The sequence below is a fragment of the Myiozetetes cayanensis genome, unplaced genomic scaffold (assembly GCF_022539395.1).
Source record: "Myiozetetes cayanensis isolate MyiCay16 unplaced genomic scaffold, myiCay2020 scf10, whole genome shotgun sequence".
In the NCBI taxonomy this organism is placed as follows: Eukaryota; Metazoa; Chordata; class Aves; order Passeriformes; family Tyrannidae; genus Myiozetetes; species Myiozetetes cayanensis.
Genome location: NW_026086605.1, coordinates 4112598 through 4131149, shown reverse-complemented (window position 1 = coordinate 4131149; position 18552 = coordinate 4112598). Strand labels below are relative to the sequence as shown.

Sequence of the window (18552 nt, the reverse complement as noted above, 5' to 3'; positions counted from 1 at the left end):
AGCTACACCAGGAGTTTGTTTACCTGCTGTGTTTCCTCACTTCAGTAAATAGAATTGTCCATGAAAGACTCAAACCAAAATGAAGCACTGATGCGAGGGAATGAGGTCCAGTGGCTGGAAACTGAATGTTGGCACAGCTAAAATAGATACAAAGTGCCGTGGTTTTAGGTTGGGTTTAGTTAACCATTAAAAACCTGCCAGGCTCACGACAGTTTCTTTACCATGGGAGATCTGGGCAAGTGCTCTTCACAGTAAGAGAAACAGCTCTGGCTGCTGAGCTGTCGTTGTAGCAGAAGATGAATTTGAGTCTGGTGACCCCTGTAATGGGGCAGGTTGGGTTGTTGATCACAGCGCTCCCTTCTGGTGTTAAAACCTGTGGATCTCTCAAGTATTTTCTAAATCTGTGCCTGAGGGCAGAATGAACAGCAGCAGAAAGGTCACCTTTATCATCATTGCTGTCAAACACCTCGGAAATAGCAGAGCACAAAGCACGTGTATTGCTCAATCACTTTGCCCTTATGCTACATCTGTTACCCTTGCCTCTGTTTTGTCCCATTAAATAAAAATCACTCCCCTATCTATATGAAGTCCCACTTCCAAAAAGTGCACAGCAAAACTCTCTGGGCTTCAGCGATGGGATCTTGCCTTTACAAAGGTAATTAATGCCTGCTTAGTGCAGAACTTAGCAGTTTTGTTATATAAATATTAATGATAATTAAGAAAGCAGCTGCTCTTTGTGATAATGAGACAGTAGGAAACATAGAGGGACTTTTTACAAGAGCATGAAAAATTTAAAATTTAAAGTGAGAATCTGTTCTTGAATATTCAGTGTATTGTGGTGGGGCTTCATCTTTTACTTTGCCACTTTCTTCTTTTTTCTTTTTTTCCCCTTTCTTTGTAGTTTTTGGTCTTGTTTCATTAATTTTTTTCTTTTTGAGATAAAAACTGTATTTAAGATAGAGGGTTTTAAAGACAGCTTTTCTCTCTAATAAGTGTTTGTACAGTTCCTTGCATAACCAGATCCTGATCAAGCCATTGGATACTAATGTGCTGCAAATTAATGAGGAATGAAAACTAAATGTTTGTTTGCATTCTAGTTTTATTGTTTATACAAAGCAGTAGAAATGTGTACCAGGACTGTGAAATGGTTCACACCAATATGTTTGCAAGAGTGCAGCATTAACCAGCTTTAAATAAGAGAAAGGGCCTGGTTTGTTCAAATGAACAGCCCAAGGGAGAAAACATCTTTGAAACAGAACAGAGAGAGCACTGGGAAATGCAGTGCCAAAGATTTTCAATACTCCACACTCTCCACTTTTCTGAAGGTGATGGTGGCATTTATCTTTTGGTTCTTCTGTATTTTCCTTTTGCATTTCACCAACATGTTTGTCAAAAGCACAGCTCAAGACCTATGTTAGGAGTAAATGTGAATGAGGATTCTTTCTTCTGGCTTGGTTAGAAATGCTCTTTAGATAAGGAGTTGAAAAACAGATCAATAGCAAGACTTCTTTTTTTAAAAAAAAAAAGCAGATGGAGCTTTCCCTGTTCCATGAGTTTACTACAAAAAGAGAAATTTTCATCGTTGTCACACCCATGTCCCTCTCTGGAGATGTCTGGGAAATGACAATTGCAAGTCAAAATGTTTTATCTCCTTGCCAAAGGCAGGAGGGGGAGTGTGGAAAGAATGGGAACAAAATACCTCATCACAGGCATGGGCTCACCATCTCCTGCTGCATCATTTTGTTAGATTTCCATTCGTGAATATCCTTTTCAGATGATCAGAATAAATCCAGTGCTCTGACTTCTGTGATGTTCGTGAAGTGTTTTCCCTTGAGTGTCAATGGAAGAAGTTTGTTTCCTTCAACAAAAGCTAAATTAGTCTTTGGGTGGTCACTTGCTGATGAATACAACAGATTATGTTGTAAAATTGGGAACACAGGCAAAAAACATTTGCCTTTTCAACAAGCCACCACCACTTAACAATACTCCAAATTCCCACATTTCCCATTTACTGTAAAACGTGTTGAAAATTTCATGGAAGATTCAATAATGCAATGTACTGGCACACAGCCCTCATTTGGAAGAGAAAACTCTGGAAACTTGTAGTCCTTTCACAATTAGCACAGGAAACGCCCCTGTCCTGCAGCTTCGACATTTGGCATTCCACTTTTCCGTCTTCTGGTAGTCACGATGTCCTTAATGCCCGGCTTTGATCTCTGCCTCAAACAGAACCTCTAAAGGACAGAGTCAAGGGGATGTGGCCTTAATATTCCCTGTGCTCTATTGTTTTGTCTTTTTTTTTTCCAGGGGCCTGTTGAGCAGCAGCTTCACAGAGACCCATTACCTGCAGGACGGCACTGACGTGGTTCTCACGCGCAATCACACGGTAAGGTTGATGCTCTACGGGCGGATGAGACCAATCCAAAGCGCTCCCCGGCAGGATCTGAGCCCTGGGATGAAACAGCTCGATGTGTCATCTCTTTTTTTTTTTTATTGTTGCCTTCAGGTTCTTTTTACCTGCTGTGATCCTGCAGTGAGTTTTTAGAGAGAGGCTTTGAAGGCAGGACGTGGGGTTTTCACCTGGTGACTTTTAAAATTTGTGAGATTCATTCAGCTTCCTGGAAATATACCTGATAAAATTTGATAGTTGTTGCAGCCGCTGTTGATAAGTTATGGAGGAAAGCCCTGGTTCTGTTGAGAAAATAACCCTAAATATCTGATTTCTGTAGTGGCTCAGGTCAGAGGTTTGAAGGCTTGAGTGTCTCTCCTCACTGGGGAAGCCACGGCTGGGATTTGGGAGAGGGGTTGTTTGGCTGGGTTTATTTTTTAAACCATACCATAATTTATACCCACACATGTATGTATGTGTATAATTATGTACACATATATGTGTATATAAATAATATATATCATAATATAAATATATGTGTATATTTATGTGCATACATTAAAAAGATATAAATGTGGCCTTTTAAAATAAGTAGTTCAAACCTCCTTTATATAAATAATAAACCCTTTAAGGCAGTAATGGTTTTGTCCTCTGATAGCATGGACACCTTAATTAGAAATAATGCAACAAGCTATTTTAATTACAAAGCTCATCTTTTATCTGCCTAAGTCCTCTAAAACATTTTTTATATTATGGTATTTATTTATTGACTCTACCAGCAGAGCCATTGTGCTTTGTGTTCCCATCCATAATGAGCTTTGCTGGTATCAGTGAAAGGAATTATTTCTGTGCCTAACATCTTACTTCTGAAAAAGCATCTTCATTATAGCTCCAGACCTCCCAGGTAAAGCAATCATTTTGAAAGCTTTCAGAACTTTCATTGTGCTGGATGCTCATATCTTCTTCAAAATCAGCCTGGTAGAAAATAGTCATTTGTTTTAGAAACAGGAAGGCTGCAGAGACTCCTGAAGGAAGTAAAAGGAGATAAATGAGGCACACAAGTCTTTTAAAGATTTACCAGCATTTACAGGAATATGTGCACAGGTCATGATAGGTTTTCCTCACTAACAAAATCTCTGCATAATGGCAGTGAGTCCTGATTAACAATGACAGAGCATTTTGCTGCCTAAAAAGATATTTTTTTGAGAAAGATGAGTGAATTCATTTTTCATTAAACGCTGCAATATGGTTTAGAAAAGATAAGTCTCTGTGATTTTTTTTTTCATATCTTTTCTTCACTGAGGACATCAATACAGTCTGGAATAGAACCCAAATCCGATTTTCCATTGAAAAGTTGCTTAGTCAAATTCTGCTTGGAGGTCAAAGCAAGTCAGGTCTGTGGGGCTGTCACTTGGGGAGGTTCTCTAGCACACGAGTCAGTGTTTGGGTTGTTTTTCTGATTTATAGCACTTGAAAATTTGTCAAAAGTTGGTATTTATTAAATGATCTCAAGCAAGAGCAAGGTACTGTTTCAAGTCTGACAAATCGGCCCTGGTAATTATTTTTAGAGGGTCATCCATTTCATATACTAGTTTACAGGAATAAAAAGATTTGATAGGAAGAAAAAATAATCCTGCAATTCAGTGGAGTTACTGAGCTAGAAATCAATTTTCTACCAGTCCCACTGCAGGCCATGGTCTGATAAGTTTACATTTTCGATATTGAACTTCGGTATCACATAGCTTGTGGATCTCAGAGAGACTGTGAAATGGGCCACAACGAGGAGCTCAGAGTTAATAAAATGACAAGTTGTATGTGGAGAGGAAAAGAAATCAGGACCTTTGCCATAACTGACTCTGATAAAGACTCTGGGCTGCAGCAGCAGCTGTGAGAGGAGAGATATCAGCTCACCCTCCCCATCTCACTGGGGACTGCGCTCAGCCCTGGTGATGCCAAACCCAAAGATTGCTTTCTCAGGAGCTCTGAACTGCACCTCTGCCTTGTGCTTACTTTAAACAACAGAATAAACCTGTCTATTTTGGGGTTTAGCCAGTTTCAGGGTGACTGTATGAGTCAGTGCTGAGGCGAGGGGTGTTGATTTTTCTTCTGTCTTATCAACTGGATGCCTCTAACTGATAATATTGAAAAAAAGTGAAATAGTGCACTCACACTGGAAACTTTCCCCTTCATAGCAACTGTGACTGAAGTGATTCTCCACCAAAAGTTCAGTCCATGACTCCATTCCCTCCTACTGTGGCTTTACCCTCGCTAATAATGTTACTGACTCTTTGTGAGGACTGATGATAAAAACACCCAAGAGTAAAACACTATTACCCTGTTTCTGCCGTTTCTTTCACTGAGAAAACTATTGAGATTTGTATTTAGCAAGTCAGAGGTGGCTGTTCCATGTTCAGTTGCTCGTGCTCGAAATAAAGATGCCCTAAACAAACATTTCTCGTGGTATAACTTTATTTGCAGAAAATTCGTATCTGAGTCATTCCATCTTGCCCAGCATTTTCATGGCTTTTGCTTTCTTTGCCAAAATCAAGGTGGTCTTTAGAAGGCTTTGTAAGTGAAATCCATGGCCCCAAGCTGAAAAGGTTAATTAATGCAGCTGGATGGATGTGAATGGACCAAGCAATAAAAAGGCACAGTGAGATGGCTGTCAGGTTGAAGCAGGAGTGATAACTTTCCTTTGCACTAATAAGAGAGGAACCTTTTAAACAGTGTTTTCAGTTTCCAGGTGGCATTCAAAGGAGCCATGAGAAAAGAAACGCTGGATGGGACAGAGTCATTGCTTCCCAGCCAGTCACATAATTGGGAATGTAATGTAACCTTTAGTCAACAATAAAATTAGCCTTGATTCCAGACAGATATGTGTATATGTGCTCAGAAACTATCTCTGTTGTGGGTGCCTTTTGCAGGCAGTGAATTATTAAAGAAATGCAATAACTGAGCCACAAAATTAAATTGGACAGTTGCCTCTCAAAATAGAAGACCTTCTTATTCTTGGTGTTTCTTAATAACATGCAGCTACTTGGTTGGGTAATTCAATAAAAGATTTCCTTTCCAACCTGTTTCCCTTCCCCTTCATTTGCTCTATGACTTTTTTCAAATAATGGGGTTGGGATTGTCTTTTTATGCTTTTCTGTATACATGTTTATCCCTTAAGTGGATACGTAGCTGTAAATGCCCTCAAATAAAAATAAGTGTCTATAGAAAGAAGTGAAATGTGGCAGCTGATTTTTTCATCTGATTAATTTTATAAAATAGTCCATGTTGTAGCTTTAAATAAAATAACACAGGAAAAGGTAGTCAGTCACACAAATCAAACACCATTGACCCTCTTAGAAAAAAACCCCAAACTTAAGTGAAACAAAAAACCTTCAAGCTTTTAGGGTTTACAAAGAGCCCAAGGTTTCCATTTAGGAGCAATTTGGCCTGTTAAGCACCCTGAATATTTTGTGGGACATGGAAGGCACTGTCAGTGTGATTCTGAATGTTGTAGCCTGAAACTGATAATCCCTTTGAAATAAAAGGAATGGAAACATTAAAAAAAAGAGGCCAAAGAGCATTTATAACTATTGAAATGTTTTCTGGTTTTTGCCATCAGGGTCACTGCTATTACCATGGCACTGTGCAAGGGGACTCTGACTCCTCCGTCAGCCTCAGCACCTGCTCTGGACTCAGGTGAGCCAATATTTCACTAATTCTCCTTAAGAAACCACAATGTGACATGTTGAGGGTTGGTTTGGTTGGTTGGTTGGTTGGTTTTTTCCTTTTAACTAATGTATCAATACTGGGGAAGGGTCTGGAGCAGCTGAGGGAGCTGGCGGGGCTCAGCCTGGAGAAAAGGAGGCTCAGGGGGGACCTTCTCGATCTCTGCAACTCCCTGACAGGAGGTGGGGGTGTCAACCAGTCTGTTTTCTCAGGTAACAAGTCAGAAGATAAGATGAAATGGCCTCAGGTTGCCTTGAGAGGTTTAGTTTGGATATCAGGGAAATTTTCTTTACTGAAAACATTATCAAGCACTGGAACAGGCTGCCCAGGGCAGAGATTTACTCTTCCTGGAGGGATTTCAAGGACATGTGGATGTGGCACTTGGGGACATGGGTTAGCGAGTGGCCTTGGCAGTGCTGGGGAATGGTTGGACTTGGTGGTCTTAGAGGGCTTTTCCAACATAAACGATTCCATGATTCTACTCATTTTTCAAATGTTATCCGAATCTCTACAAATCATTTTCCCTTGAGTTGCTCTGAAAAGGAAAAAAAAGAAATGGATGACACAGCCTGGGGGGTTTTCCAAGAGCCATCCCTTCTGTCTTGCTGCACATCCCTCTCTGTGACCTTTGTAACAATGTGGTGCTTGGCACATCTTCGGGCTGGCAGTGCCTGGTGGCCTTCCAGTCCTCCTTGACCCCAAAAACTGTCTCACCAGTGATGTCAGGGCTGCTTTGCAGCCGTGAACTCAGGCATGTCCAGCAGCCTCATCATTAGGAGAGGTGGCTCAATGAGTTGCCTTCATGGCAGGTGTGATGCTCAGCATTAGGATTTTAACTGCTTGTTGTCAGAAGGGTAGCAGGTTCCCATCACCAAAAACCAAACCTCTTCCGAGTTTGAGAAATGAACAGGCTGACAACGTTTTAAGTACACAATGGACACAGTTCAGGAAACAATTATCTTCCTTACTTGGACAATCAGAGACTGGTATTTACTCACAGAGCTGTTCCAAATCACAGTAATTAACTGTAAATTGGCTCTAGTGTTCTCCCTGGAAAACCCAGTTTTCCTGTCAGATTTCCAGCTGTCTCAGCCTTTTCTGTGTTTAATTTATCTACGAACAGCATGAGTAGCCGGAATCTTTTTCCCTTGATTTTGCATTTTGTGCAGTAGTGGTACTGTCAAGGCTTTTATAAGAGGAGCTCTGGGACTGACAGCAGCAGAGAGAGCAAACAGTTGGTTACCAGGACCCCTCTCCCTGTGGGAATGACCCACTTGCGGTAGTGGATGGGATTCCTTTGACTTATTCCCACACAGAGAGGGGCTTGCTGGGCGCTTCCCTATGTATCTGGCACCTTCCACAAGTTTATCTAATTAACTCCTTGCATGGACCATGGCAGTCAATGTTCACCTGTCATTCTCATTGTAAAAAAAAAAAAATGCAAAATTTAAAATTGCATGTGAAAATATAATGTACTGCTCTCAGTCTTTTAGTCAAAGGGATCAGAGTGCTGTAAGGTCCCCAGGGAAAAACTTGCACTGTGTGGGACAGGGTCTGCACTGATGTCTTTGTTTCAGAGCTACCTGAAAAATTCATAACTCTCAAGAGAAAATACTCTCCTCCACGTTGGAAGTATTTTCTTTCTTCTCTAATGTGCTCTTTTTACAATTCTTGAGCTCACAGAGTTGTTTCCCAGTTTTAGGTAGTCAGATATGTCAAGGCAGCATATGCTGGCAGTGACACTTTTCTCTCATCTGGCACTACTGCAGACAAATCCCCAGAGTGCAAGCTGACAGTATTAGGCTTCTTCTCCACAGGAAAAAATGGAGCAGCATCTTTTTCAAGACAAAGTTTCAGAAGTTTTCTTTTCAATGCATGTTTTGTTCTAGCAGGAGATCAGCTGAGGATACACCTCAGTGTCTGTGCCAGTTTAGCTGCTGCATTTGCTGCTGATGTTGGTAAATAGGATGTCCCTTCCACTATTCCAGGTTGCTCCAAGCCCTGTCCAACCTGGCCTTGGTCACTTCCAGGGATGAGGCAGCCACAGCTTCTCTGAGCAACCTGTGCCAGGGCCTCACCACCCTTAAAGCAAAGAATTTCTTCCCAATATCTCAGCTAAATCTTCCCTCCTTCAGTTAAGGCCATTTTCCTTGTCCTCTCACTACACTTGTCCTTTAATCTATCAGTACATGCCCTTGATGTCTATTAAAAGGCTTCATAATGCACTGTCAGCTCCATGAACCATCCAGGCCTTCTCATTAAAACCAGTCAGGAATAAAAGCCCAGGTGGTGTGAAATCCCAAAGTAGCTTCATTGAGGTCCTGAGAGCACCAAGCACCTTCCAGAATCAGGCCCACAGTTCACCTGTGCCACCAAAAAACTATTGTGGCGATGCACCCCTTGAGAATTTGGGTGGAAAGATGTGGTGGAAGATGCCCCTGCTCACAGCAGGGAGGTTGGAACCAAATGGCTTTTTAAAGATGCCTTCCAACCCAAACCATTCTTTGATTCTACAATTTATTGCACGTGATCCAGTCTGAAATAATGTGAGGAGAAGTAGGACAGTTCAAGAGTACATCGTGGCTTACTTTGCTGGTGACTTTGCTAGCTTGAAAGAACAGTTATGGATGGGATGGGATGGGATGGGATGGGATGGGATGGGATGGGATGGGACAGGGTACTGGAGCAGGAACTCTTGTTTTTCCATGGCATGCTAAAGGCTGCAAGGTGCAGGAGTAGGGACATAAGGCACTGTGTGGCCGTGGAGTCCCAGGTGAGGACAGTCCCTGGAGCAGCTGTTTCACTTATGCTAGCTGGTGGAAGGAAAGGCTGGTCTCACTTTCAGGGTCTGTTCCTGGCTTTGTGACAGTTCCGAAGTGAATCAGACAAATCTCTCCGTCTCAGTTTCTCCATCTGTGAAATTCATTTAGTGGTTTTACCCACCTCACACAGCTGTTGTGTGGAGCTGGAGTTTTAAGTGCCTGAAAAACATCTATTGAAAGGAAGTGCAGGCTGTTATCTCCCTGAAATCTCAGAGCACTGATATCCTCCCACTCCTTCCAGACAGGCACCTTGGGCACCGTTCCAGGTGTGGATAGGTAGGAACGGTGTCTTTTTCCTCTGGATTAGGAGAGTTCATTAAAAGACATGAAACAAATCACAAAGAAAAGGTTCCCCACTTGAGCGTGCTCTGAAGCCTCAGTGCTCAGCAGTAGTCAAAGAAGCAAAAAGGATTCACATGAATTACTGAGGCAGAAATAGAAGATAAAACAAGACCCCTCATTATCACTTTATAAATCCAGAGGGTACCCATGTCTTGAATTCTGCAGGCAGTTCTTGTTTTCCCCTCCCCATCCCCATCTCAAAAAAAGGAAGAGGCATTATATCCAGAAGAGGTACAGAGAAAGGCAAAAATTATGATCAAAGGTAGGGAACAGCGCTTATCCAAGGATGGAAAATAGCCTAGGATTCGTTACTTTTGAAAGGAGATGACAGAGAAAAGGGGCAGGATGAATGTCACGCTGAAGAGGGGACGATTATTGGATGTTTTTCATAGCCTCAAAATTAGGAGACATCAAATGGAACTTATGAGCAAAGGAAAGTACTTTTTTTATTCTCCACATAATGAAGCTCTGGATCTCACTGTCGCAGGTGGGTGTCAATGAAAAAGTATCAGTGTATTCAAAAAAGATGAGATAATTTGGAAAGGGCAGCTCTGCTGTGTTCTTATATCTCACCTCTGAATATCTGCTGTTGGCCAAGGCCAGAGATGAGGTGCTGAGCTGGAGGAACTTAGCTCTGACCTACTGCAAGCATCAAAGTCTCCCTCACGATGCAACCACATGGTTGAGCGTTTGAGATGTGTTATTAGGTTGTAAACATGATGTGATTACCCTGTGATGAGGAAGAATCAAGTGTGAAACCTGAAAACTAAGACAGGTTTGACTAGTTTACATTTACCAGGCAGAGAGAGGTGTGAGATGAGTGAGTAGGCTTGGCTCTCTCACACACAGACACACAGGTATTCCAGCTCTGTTACATCCTCCCAGACACAACATTCGAGCTCCTCGTTTCACATAGGAGTACAATGGCATAAATACTGATAGCTGCCTAAAATGCAGGTTAGAGGAGAACATAATCATGCCATAATCTGTATCCTGCTGGCTCCTCCGGGGAAGGAAGGGCTGAATGGCAGAGAGGAGACAGTAAATGCTGAATACAGGGAATGGGAACAATGGGTAATCAGGATTTCTGATGCCTCCATCTGGATAAGAAAGCCAATTAGACTGTCAAGGCTTGTAGGAAGGTGAAGGTATCATAAAGTCAAGTCTGTTTCCTTCCTGTCCCCAGGAAATACCCTCCTGTTTATCTAGCCTGGAGGCCCTTCAAGTTTTTAGCAAATAATTGTGGCCTGTGGCCACCAGTCACATCTTCTGTGATAAATTTGTTTAAACTTGAATGATTTTTCCCTCATTACTTTCTCTGTGAGTGCAAAATGTAGCAAACACACAGGGAAAACTGCAGCACAAACCTCCGTGGTCCAGGGGCTGGCAGAGGACTCTGGTACAGGAATGTGCAGCTACAAAGGCATCTGCAGTGACCTCTTGTAGGGGGGTGCTTGGGAGTGCTCTCAGAAATGCCTCAGTAGTTTAAAAAGATAATTCTTGCAGGAAGCCTTTTCCTTCTGAAATATCAAAAAAATGTGTTCCAACGGCCTAAGAATCCCTCAGAGTCGCCCAGTTCCTAGATAATAAACCCACTCACACACTCAAAAAATACTCAGTCGTTGTCCAGCCTCGTCAGCAGCTGCAAGAGTCTGTGTCCACAGTGACAGGGATGGGATAAGGCCCCAGAAGGGAAGAGATGCTCATTTTCACTGGGATCACACAGTGATGGTACGTGAGGCTGCCAATACCAGAGCCATCCATATTTCAAATGGTCTGGCTGAACTCACTGTATCCCAGACACAGTCAGCTGAACAGGGGATTTAAATGTGATGCTCCAGACATCAGCTACTTAAAAAAGCAATGGAAGTAGGAAACCAGTGAGAAAAAAAAAAAAAAAAGAAGTATAAATTCCTCCTGACTTCTCAAGCGTGATTTCCCCATGGAAGGGTAGGTTTCATCCAAAAGTTAAGTTAGGAGAAAATCACAGTTGAGAAAAGCACTGGTTTGGATGTGTGCTTTTCCTCCATAATTTCTGAAGAGCTTTTAGCTCACATAAACATCCCACATGGTTTGTAATTTATCTGACCATGAGACTACTGGAGGATTTTGAGCTTTGCATTAAAACCCGTTCAGTTTCTGGGGTTTCATAGCTCATGAGTGCTGTCTGTTGGAGGGGTGAACAGCTCCTGGGTCATCATCACCTCTGGGATCTGATGTGAACAGCATGTCCATCCTGTGACCACTGTGTGCAGTCTGTCCCCACGCTCACAGGGGTCTCTGCTGCTGCAAGGACAGACAGGCACGGCTGATGATCCTACCTGGCTGTTTGAGCCTCTCCCTTCTCCACCCAGTCTGGTTCTGGCACTTAATGTGATGTGCAAGTTTGAATCAACCCTTTATTGCCACGCAGTTTCCTGCACAGAGCTATAAAACCTGCTCACTAAATTGACACCGATGCCAGCATCTCTTTCCTCCTTCATTTTTCTCTGCTCCCCTTGGTCTGGTTTGTCACCCTCCCAGCTGAGCCCACATGTGACACTTTCCGTGACAACAAAATTGTTGTTTCTTGCAACACAAATGCTGGACATGAGGTTGCATTTTTATCACCTTCCATTCCAGTAACTCCTTGCTTAAATTCCAGGCGTCAGAGCTGCAGACCAATCTGCATTCCCTCTGCACAGATCTGTCTTGCACTGAGAAAGGATTAAGTGTGTGTGCTACAGTAGTCTCTGGCCATGACCATGCTTGAGACACTGTGCTAGAGAATATATTTCCAGGTTAATGAAAGACATTGGCTGGAAAAAAAACCCCAACATGTGAGTAATGATGTGTCTGTGTGAGAACACCTCCAGCACTCCTGCAATACGTAAAAACAACAATGCTACTGCTTTCACCTCCCTTTGAGATGTTGCCCTCCGTTGCTTTGGGTCAGGTTGGTTATTTTAATGGAATCTGGCTGTGCTGTGTAGAAGGGTGAAGGGTTTATTTGTCTGTTGTGTTGTGCTCTTCACCAATAGATAATTATTTTTTTGGTTACAAAAATGTACCCCTTTTTAAAGGTGAGGAACTGATGCAGAAGAGGTGACTTGCCTGTCCAGGGGCAGTGATGGAGACAGGAGTACTTCTGCCTCTAGAGTCTGTATTTCCCAGTCCTTTAAAGTTAAGGAATGACCAGACCATTTGGAAAATATCTAAATATCAGCTATCCCATTAGGAAAACAGTCAATAGATCATCTTGCTCATTTATCCCACTCGTATTCATCTGCAACTTATTAAAACGGCCTAAAAGTGAAGTTTTCCTTCACCACTTCATTTTTCTCCCTCTTTTGTTTGTTTGCCTGCTTACTTGCCTGGGAATTTGTTAGACAAAGTCCCGAGAATGAAGAATGTGGAAGAAAAATAAACCAAAAATGCCCTCTCACTGTGTGGATCCCCTCCTGATAAGGTGCCTGCAGAGAAACCCTGCAGGGAGGGATTGCTGCACCACGAGCACCGTGAGAACAGCACTCCAGGGCTACAGGGCTTCAACTCTGCTACCCCTCCAACTAAAACTCATTGAAATCCCTGGCACAGCTGTGGGATCAGCCCCTTTCCTTTTGAAGCTGTGGCAATAAATGGGCAATGAAGATCCTGCAGGTTTTCAGGTGGCACATGAGCACTGCAAGGTTCCACTGTGCCTGTGAGCGTGTGGTGTGTGAGCATGAGAGCCCTCTAATTCCTTGCAAACTGAGAGCATTCCTCTTCCAGTGGTGATAGGGGTTTTTATTATTATTGTTTAGAAATGAGTAGAACTGTGAGCTTCATTAAAACCAAATGTTTAATTGCACTTGTGGATCTCAGGTTTATCGATTGACTTAACTTCCCCTGGATAGTGCAGCAGAATAATATATAATAGTTTCATATAATGCTGTTTTAGCCAAGTTTTACTTCAGCATCACAATTTCTCAGACAAGTATGTGTTGATGGTTTATGTTGGCAGGGCCTTTGCTTCTGCTGACAAGTTGGAAAAGAAAAATCCCATTTATATTTTGAGATTTCCTAAAGCCTGTTGATTTATGAAATATGGCTGGTCTTGCTTTAGCTTTTGTTTTGGTTTTAATTTTTAAGAGAAAAAAAAGAGTATCACATTTGACTTTATCGACAGTTTAAATAGTGGAATTATTCCATTAAAATTACATTTCCCTGATTGAGAGATTCCTGGCGAGTTAAACAGCAATTAATAGCAGATTAATTATATAAGTTATGTTTTAATTTCTTTTTCTTTGAGATGGACAGAGTTCTCCCATCTCACAGACACACTGCCCATGTGTCCCTCTAAGGGAGTACAGGAGGCAAAGACCAACTAGTTGTCCATGTGCAGAGCTGACCATCAGCAACGTGGATGTGGTTGGTTTGGTGCTGACCCTCAGACATGAGCAGGAACCAAACCCTGTTGAGAGGCAGAGTAAAAAATTAGCTCAGGCTCAAGACCACACTGGAGCTGCTTCCAGTTGGCTTAGAGCCTGTGAACCACTGTCTGGACATGCCGTATGGTATAGAGATTTTTTTTTTTCCTCCCTCTCTGCTACCAGTGATGAAAAAGACAGAGTGATAGGCTTAGGTAGGGTTTGGATTGTCTCCTTTGTTTCCTGCTCAGCTCATTTGCAAGATCTTTCTGACTTGCCTGCATTAGTTTGGTTTGGGATTGGGGAAAACTCAGATGGCATGAATTAGACACCTGCAGACCAAAAATTGAGTACTTTGTATTGCCTTTTTTTTTTTCCCAAATATTCATAAGCTTGGGAATTCTGGTAGGTTTTTTTTACCTAGTAGAAGTACTGGTAGAAATCCCACAGATGTGAGTAAAAGTTGGTCTTATAGACCATCCACTTCTTGAGTCCTCACAGGGTGCTGAAGTCCCTTTGGGCTTCCTTGTATGATTTTTGGAATTTACTGTACTGACTATTTGTCACATTGGAAAACCTTATATTATTTAACAATAATACTTCCTGAAAAACAGAAAAGTTGTACCATCTTGCACTTTGGGGGCTGTAGGATGACTCAGGCACGTGGGAGAACTGTGTTCAAGAGGGAGACACAGAACTGGTGAAGGAGTAACAGAGGCTTCTTTGAAACACCAGACAAAGTTGAGGGAAACAGTAGTTATGGATTTATTTTATTTGCATCAAATTCTTAGCACTGAATGAGTGGTAGATTTTTTTTGGTTCAGACCAAAGAAAGAAAGAAACCATAGCTTTTGACTAGTTACATTTTTAAGGTGCTGTGCTTGGCACCGGTCAGTGGGGGGAAAATGCAATTGCAGGAAAAGAAAATGAGTCAAAACCAGAGAGCTGGCCAAGAAAGTTCATATTTGATATTCATTATCTTATTACAGATGGTCACAAGCCAAGTGCTGATATCCTGTAGGCAGCACTCAAGGGATAAGTGTGCCTTAAATGAAAAGTATGTTTGCCTTTATGCCGAATCTGCAGATTTTCTTTACCATGGGAGTGCTCCTCATGCAAAGGTGGAACTGTCCTTAAAGGGTCATGCTTGGAGTGGAAGTCAGACAGCCCTGAGCCTGATATGCTCAGTAAAAACCCAAATTAATCACTGTTATATGATCATTTGTCCATATCTTCTTCAGCTAAAGAAAATGAGGGGTGAAGAAATGGTTATTTAGTTATTTTAGACAGTAATTGGGTATTCAGTGATACTTTGGAGACTTGGTCTTGATGTGGCACATTTTGGATATGAACTCCTGAAAACAAGATGCTGGCTTTAAAATAAATAAAAAAAAGAGATAGAAAGAACTCTACCCAGTCAAAGAATATTTCTAAGTCTCTCCTTTCCTGGGGTGTTTATAACTAAAGAAAATTATTTAATTCTCTAGTTTTTAAAGGGAACGTTCTAAGAAGTGTAAGTTTAATGTTAAAAATAGAAGTCTTCCTGGTTTTATGTTAGTTTTGAGTTGCCAGTACAGGGCTGACCCATTTCAAACAGTGACTAATGGACTCCTGCCTCCAGTGCTCATTGCAGCTGCCTCCAAAATTAAATGATTAATTGCACAAGGCAAAGACAGCAATCCTTATTTGATTGTGCTGATTACAGAGTTGCTGGTTATTGGAGTAAAGGGGATATATTGTCCTAGTTTCCTAAATTCTCCAAGGAACAAGGCAGGTCTGATAATAATTTAGAAGTGTGGGGTGTAAGGTTACTCAAATCAGGGGTGACCTGCTCAGAGGTCTCCCGTATGTCATGGATGCTCTTTGTATCCTGGCTGGAAGCTGCAAAGGCCCCTGTGATAAATCAGTCCTGCTTTTCCAGCTGTGATCCATCACCCACAGCCTGCTGTGTGATGGCTGAGGAATATATCTTACCTGATCTGCCACGGGTGCTGAGGAAGCCAGAAATGAATTATCAGCCCCTGAGCCTTGGTTCACATCACTAAATGCTGTTGTACAGACTTAAATATTACGGTTTTCCAGTATTCTTTTTTCTCTTGGACTTTTAGCTCTTCTAGTGACGGTGGAATGCTTGTGTGTTGGCTTGGTTGAACTGGTGTCAGTGATGTTCTGTAGCAAGATTGTGCAGCTTGGAATGAATGTTGCAGTGAACTGGTTAGGAGACCAAAGACTTTGAGTTTCTTCATCGTATCTTAGAATAACTAAGGCAGCTTTTCCCCAATAATATTGCTTTTTATCTTTAAATCAGTCTTTATGGTATCATTAGCCTGCTTTTGGGTCCTTCTTCTTTCTCTTTTTTTGTAGTATCTTACCTTTGTTTCAACACAGACAGCAATAGGAAGGGCAGACACTTCTAATACACCTAAAAAGACACACTAATAAAATACAGTCAGTTTTGGGCTGAAAATGGTTGCTGTTTATTAGCATATAAAAGGCTCATGGAGTCCCAGGTAGGTCCACTGTAATTACTGCTGCTGAACCTTTACCAGTGCTTAAGGGTTCAAAACCTTCCTAATTTAAAGACAGGGAAGAAATTAATAATGAAGTGTAGTGGCCAGTATAGTTTCTAATTGATAAATTTTTACAACACCTCACCAAGAAAATGTTTATCCATTGTTTAGTAAAGAGAAGTTGTTTTTAAAGAGGGTTTTTATATAGTCACACAGGTACCCTACAAAACCTGATGTCCAGCTCCATGTAGGAATTATGTAGGACCCTCCTGTGTGGTTGGCAGAATGTGGTCAGGATGCAAGTCAGGCACAGAATGGTAAATTCCTTCCTTACTTAGTAATTTCTACCTGAGCCTTGTCTGCAAACCTACTTCATACCTTCTAATGCTGTGCCAGTCCTGATGTACAGGAGTTTTCTTACTTTGGGGTCTACAGTTGCAGTTATGATGAGTCAGTCCAGAGATCTTGCTGGAGAGGATCTTACTTTGTGTCACATGGCACCAGAAATCCTATTCCAGCATGTGCAGGCCATGGGCTCCCACACTGCTCTGTGTTTGCTGTGCTGGGCTGAACGAGCAGCTTCCTTAGAATTGGAAAGATCATGGAATCACAGAATGGTTTGGGATGGAAGGGACCTGAAGACCATCCAGTCTCACCCCCTGCCATGGGCAGGGACACCTTCCACTAGCACAGGATGCTTCAAGCCCCATCCAACCTGGCCTTGGACACTTGCAGGGATGGGGCAGCCACAGCTTCTCTGGGCAACCTGTGCCAGGGCCTCACCACCCTCACAGGGAAGAATTCCTTCCCAGTATCCCATCTAACCCTGCCCTCTGGCAGTGGGAAACCATTCCCCCTTGTCCTGTCCCTTAAGGCCTTCTCCAGCTCTCTTGGAGCCCGTTCAGGCACTGGAAGGGGATCTAAGTTCTCCCTGGAGCCTCCTCTTCTCCAGGCTGAGCAGCCCCAGCTGTCTCAGACTGTCACATACCCAATCTTTTGTCAGCTTTGTTTTGCTGTAGCATCTTAGAATAACAAGCCAGGACCCAGCACGAGAACCAAAAAATGTCTTTTTTATTTGGTGACTTGTCTGGAGCATACAGGGCGAGAGGTCTTTGGGTTAGGAGGCAGCACATGTAACCCAGAATTGCTGCGTCCTAAGTTCTTCCACATCTTTCTTGGATCACTGCCTTGTCTCTCTTCCTAACCCCTCTTTCCTCTTTTCAACTTAAAGTAGTGCAGCAAGAGCTCTTTCATGGATGGAAAATCTGAGATCCACAGAGAGCAGGTGCTATTGCTGTCAAAATTATTATTTTGGGCAGTAAAATGAGTTAAACAGGGATCCACTGTTAATATATCTGAGCTTCCCTCTGCTGCCCCACTGTGCAATATTTAATAACCGCTCTGACACCGCGATGCCTCTTTCATCTGGCAGAGCCAATGCTCCCATCAGTGTTTGGTCTAAAGGTGTAATGCTCACTGCAGACCATAATGGATGGTTTCAGGCTGTGCTTTTCCTTACAAAGGCATTTCTCCAGGCTTTTGTTCGGTCCCATTTGCCACGGGGCCTCGGAAGCATGGGCTTCTGAGCACGTGGCTCCCTCAGCAGTGGCAGTGCATCACCAGGAGAATGGAAAACAAATAAAACACAAATATAATTTTGCTCTGCAGTGCAGCACTTCAGAAGAGACACATTTTCCGTGAGCCATTGCTTCTTTTAAAGTATAGTGTGCTGCAATGACAAATATACAGCTTTGATGCTTCCTGCTCCACTCGACCATGACATCGTAAATCAGCGTTTTGCTCTCTCATACTCCATCATTATTAAATCTGTTGTAACTTTGTTGTAGTTCCAAACCACGCATCTTACTCTGCTCTCCTCTGTCCCAGGGGAATTATTGTGTTTGGAAACAAAAGCTACATTCTGGAGCCATTAGAAGGTGCTACAAGTGAACACAAGATCTACCGAGCAGAGAATTTGAAAATAGCCCCAGGATCTTGTGGCCACCAGCTGGACATCTCTGCCATGAGAACTGATGACAGTGACACATCACACCATTCTCAAGCTGGCAGGGTAGGTGGATGATGCACTTCTATGTGTCTGGTTGGTTGAGTACATCTCTGGCAGCATTTCCATATTGCTGCCCGTTAAAACTCTGTTACAAAGAGTCTCTGCTGAGCAAAGCATGAACCCACATCATCAGCTGTGGATGTCATCTGCTTAAGTGCAGGCTTGAAATTACTTGTTAAAGCTTTATTACTTTTTCTCATTCTACATGCATAACTTGCTTTTTACTTTCTTTTCAACACAATATTTTCCACCATATTATGGCAATATATTTTGTTTCTTGCATGGTTATGACCAGAATTTAAGACCCCCTAAG

At 42.4% G+C, this 18552-nt stretch overlaps 1 protein-coding gene across 1 annotated transcript in view; it reads left to right on the top strand.

Annotated features, from left to right (window-relative positions):
• ADAM12 (ADAM metallopeptidase domain 12) overlaps window positions 1-18552 on the top strand; it is a 178462-nt gene that overhangs the window by 98357 nt on the left and 61553 nt on the right. Inside the window, exons 4-6 of the mRNA XM_050305343.1 lie at window positions 2308-2386; window positions 6003-6079; window positions 18059-18242. Of these exons, the coding sequence (XP_050161300.1) occupies window positions 2308-2386; window positions 6003-6079; window positions 18059-18242 (340 nt within the window). The remainder of the gene's footprint in view (window positions 1-2307; window positions 2387-6002; window positions 6080-18058; window positions 18243-18552) is intronic.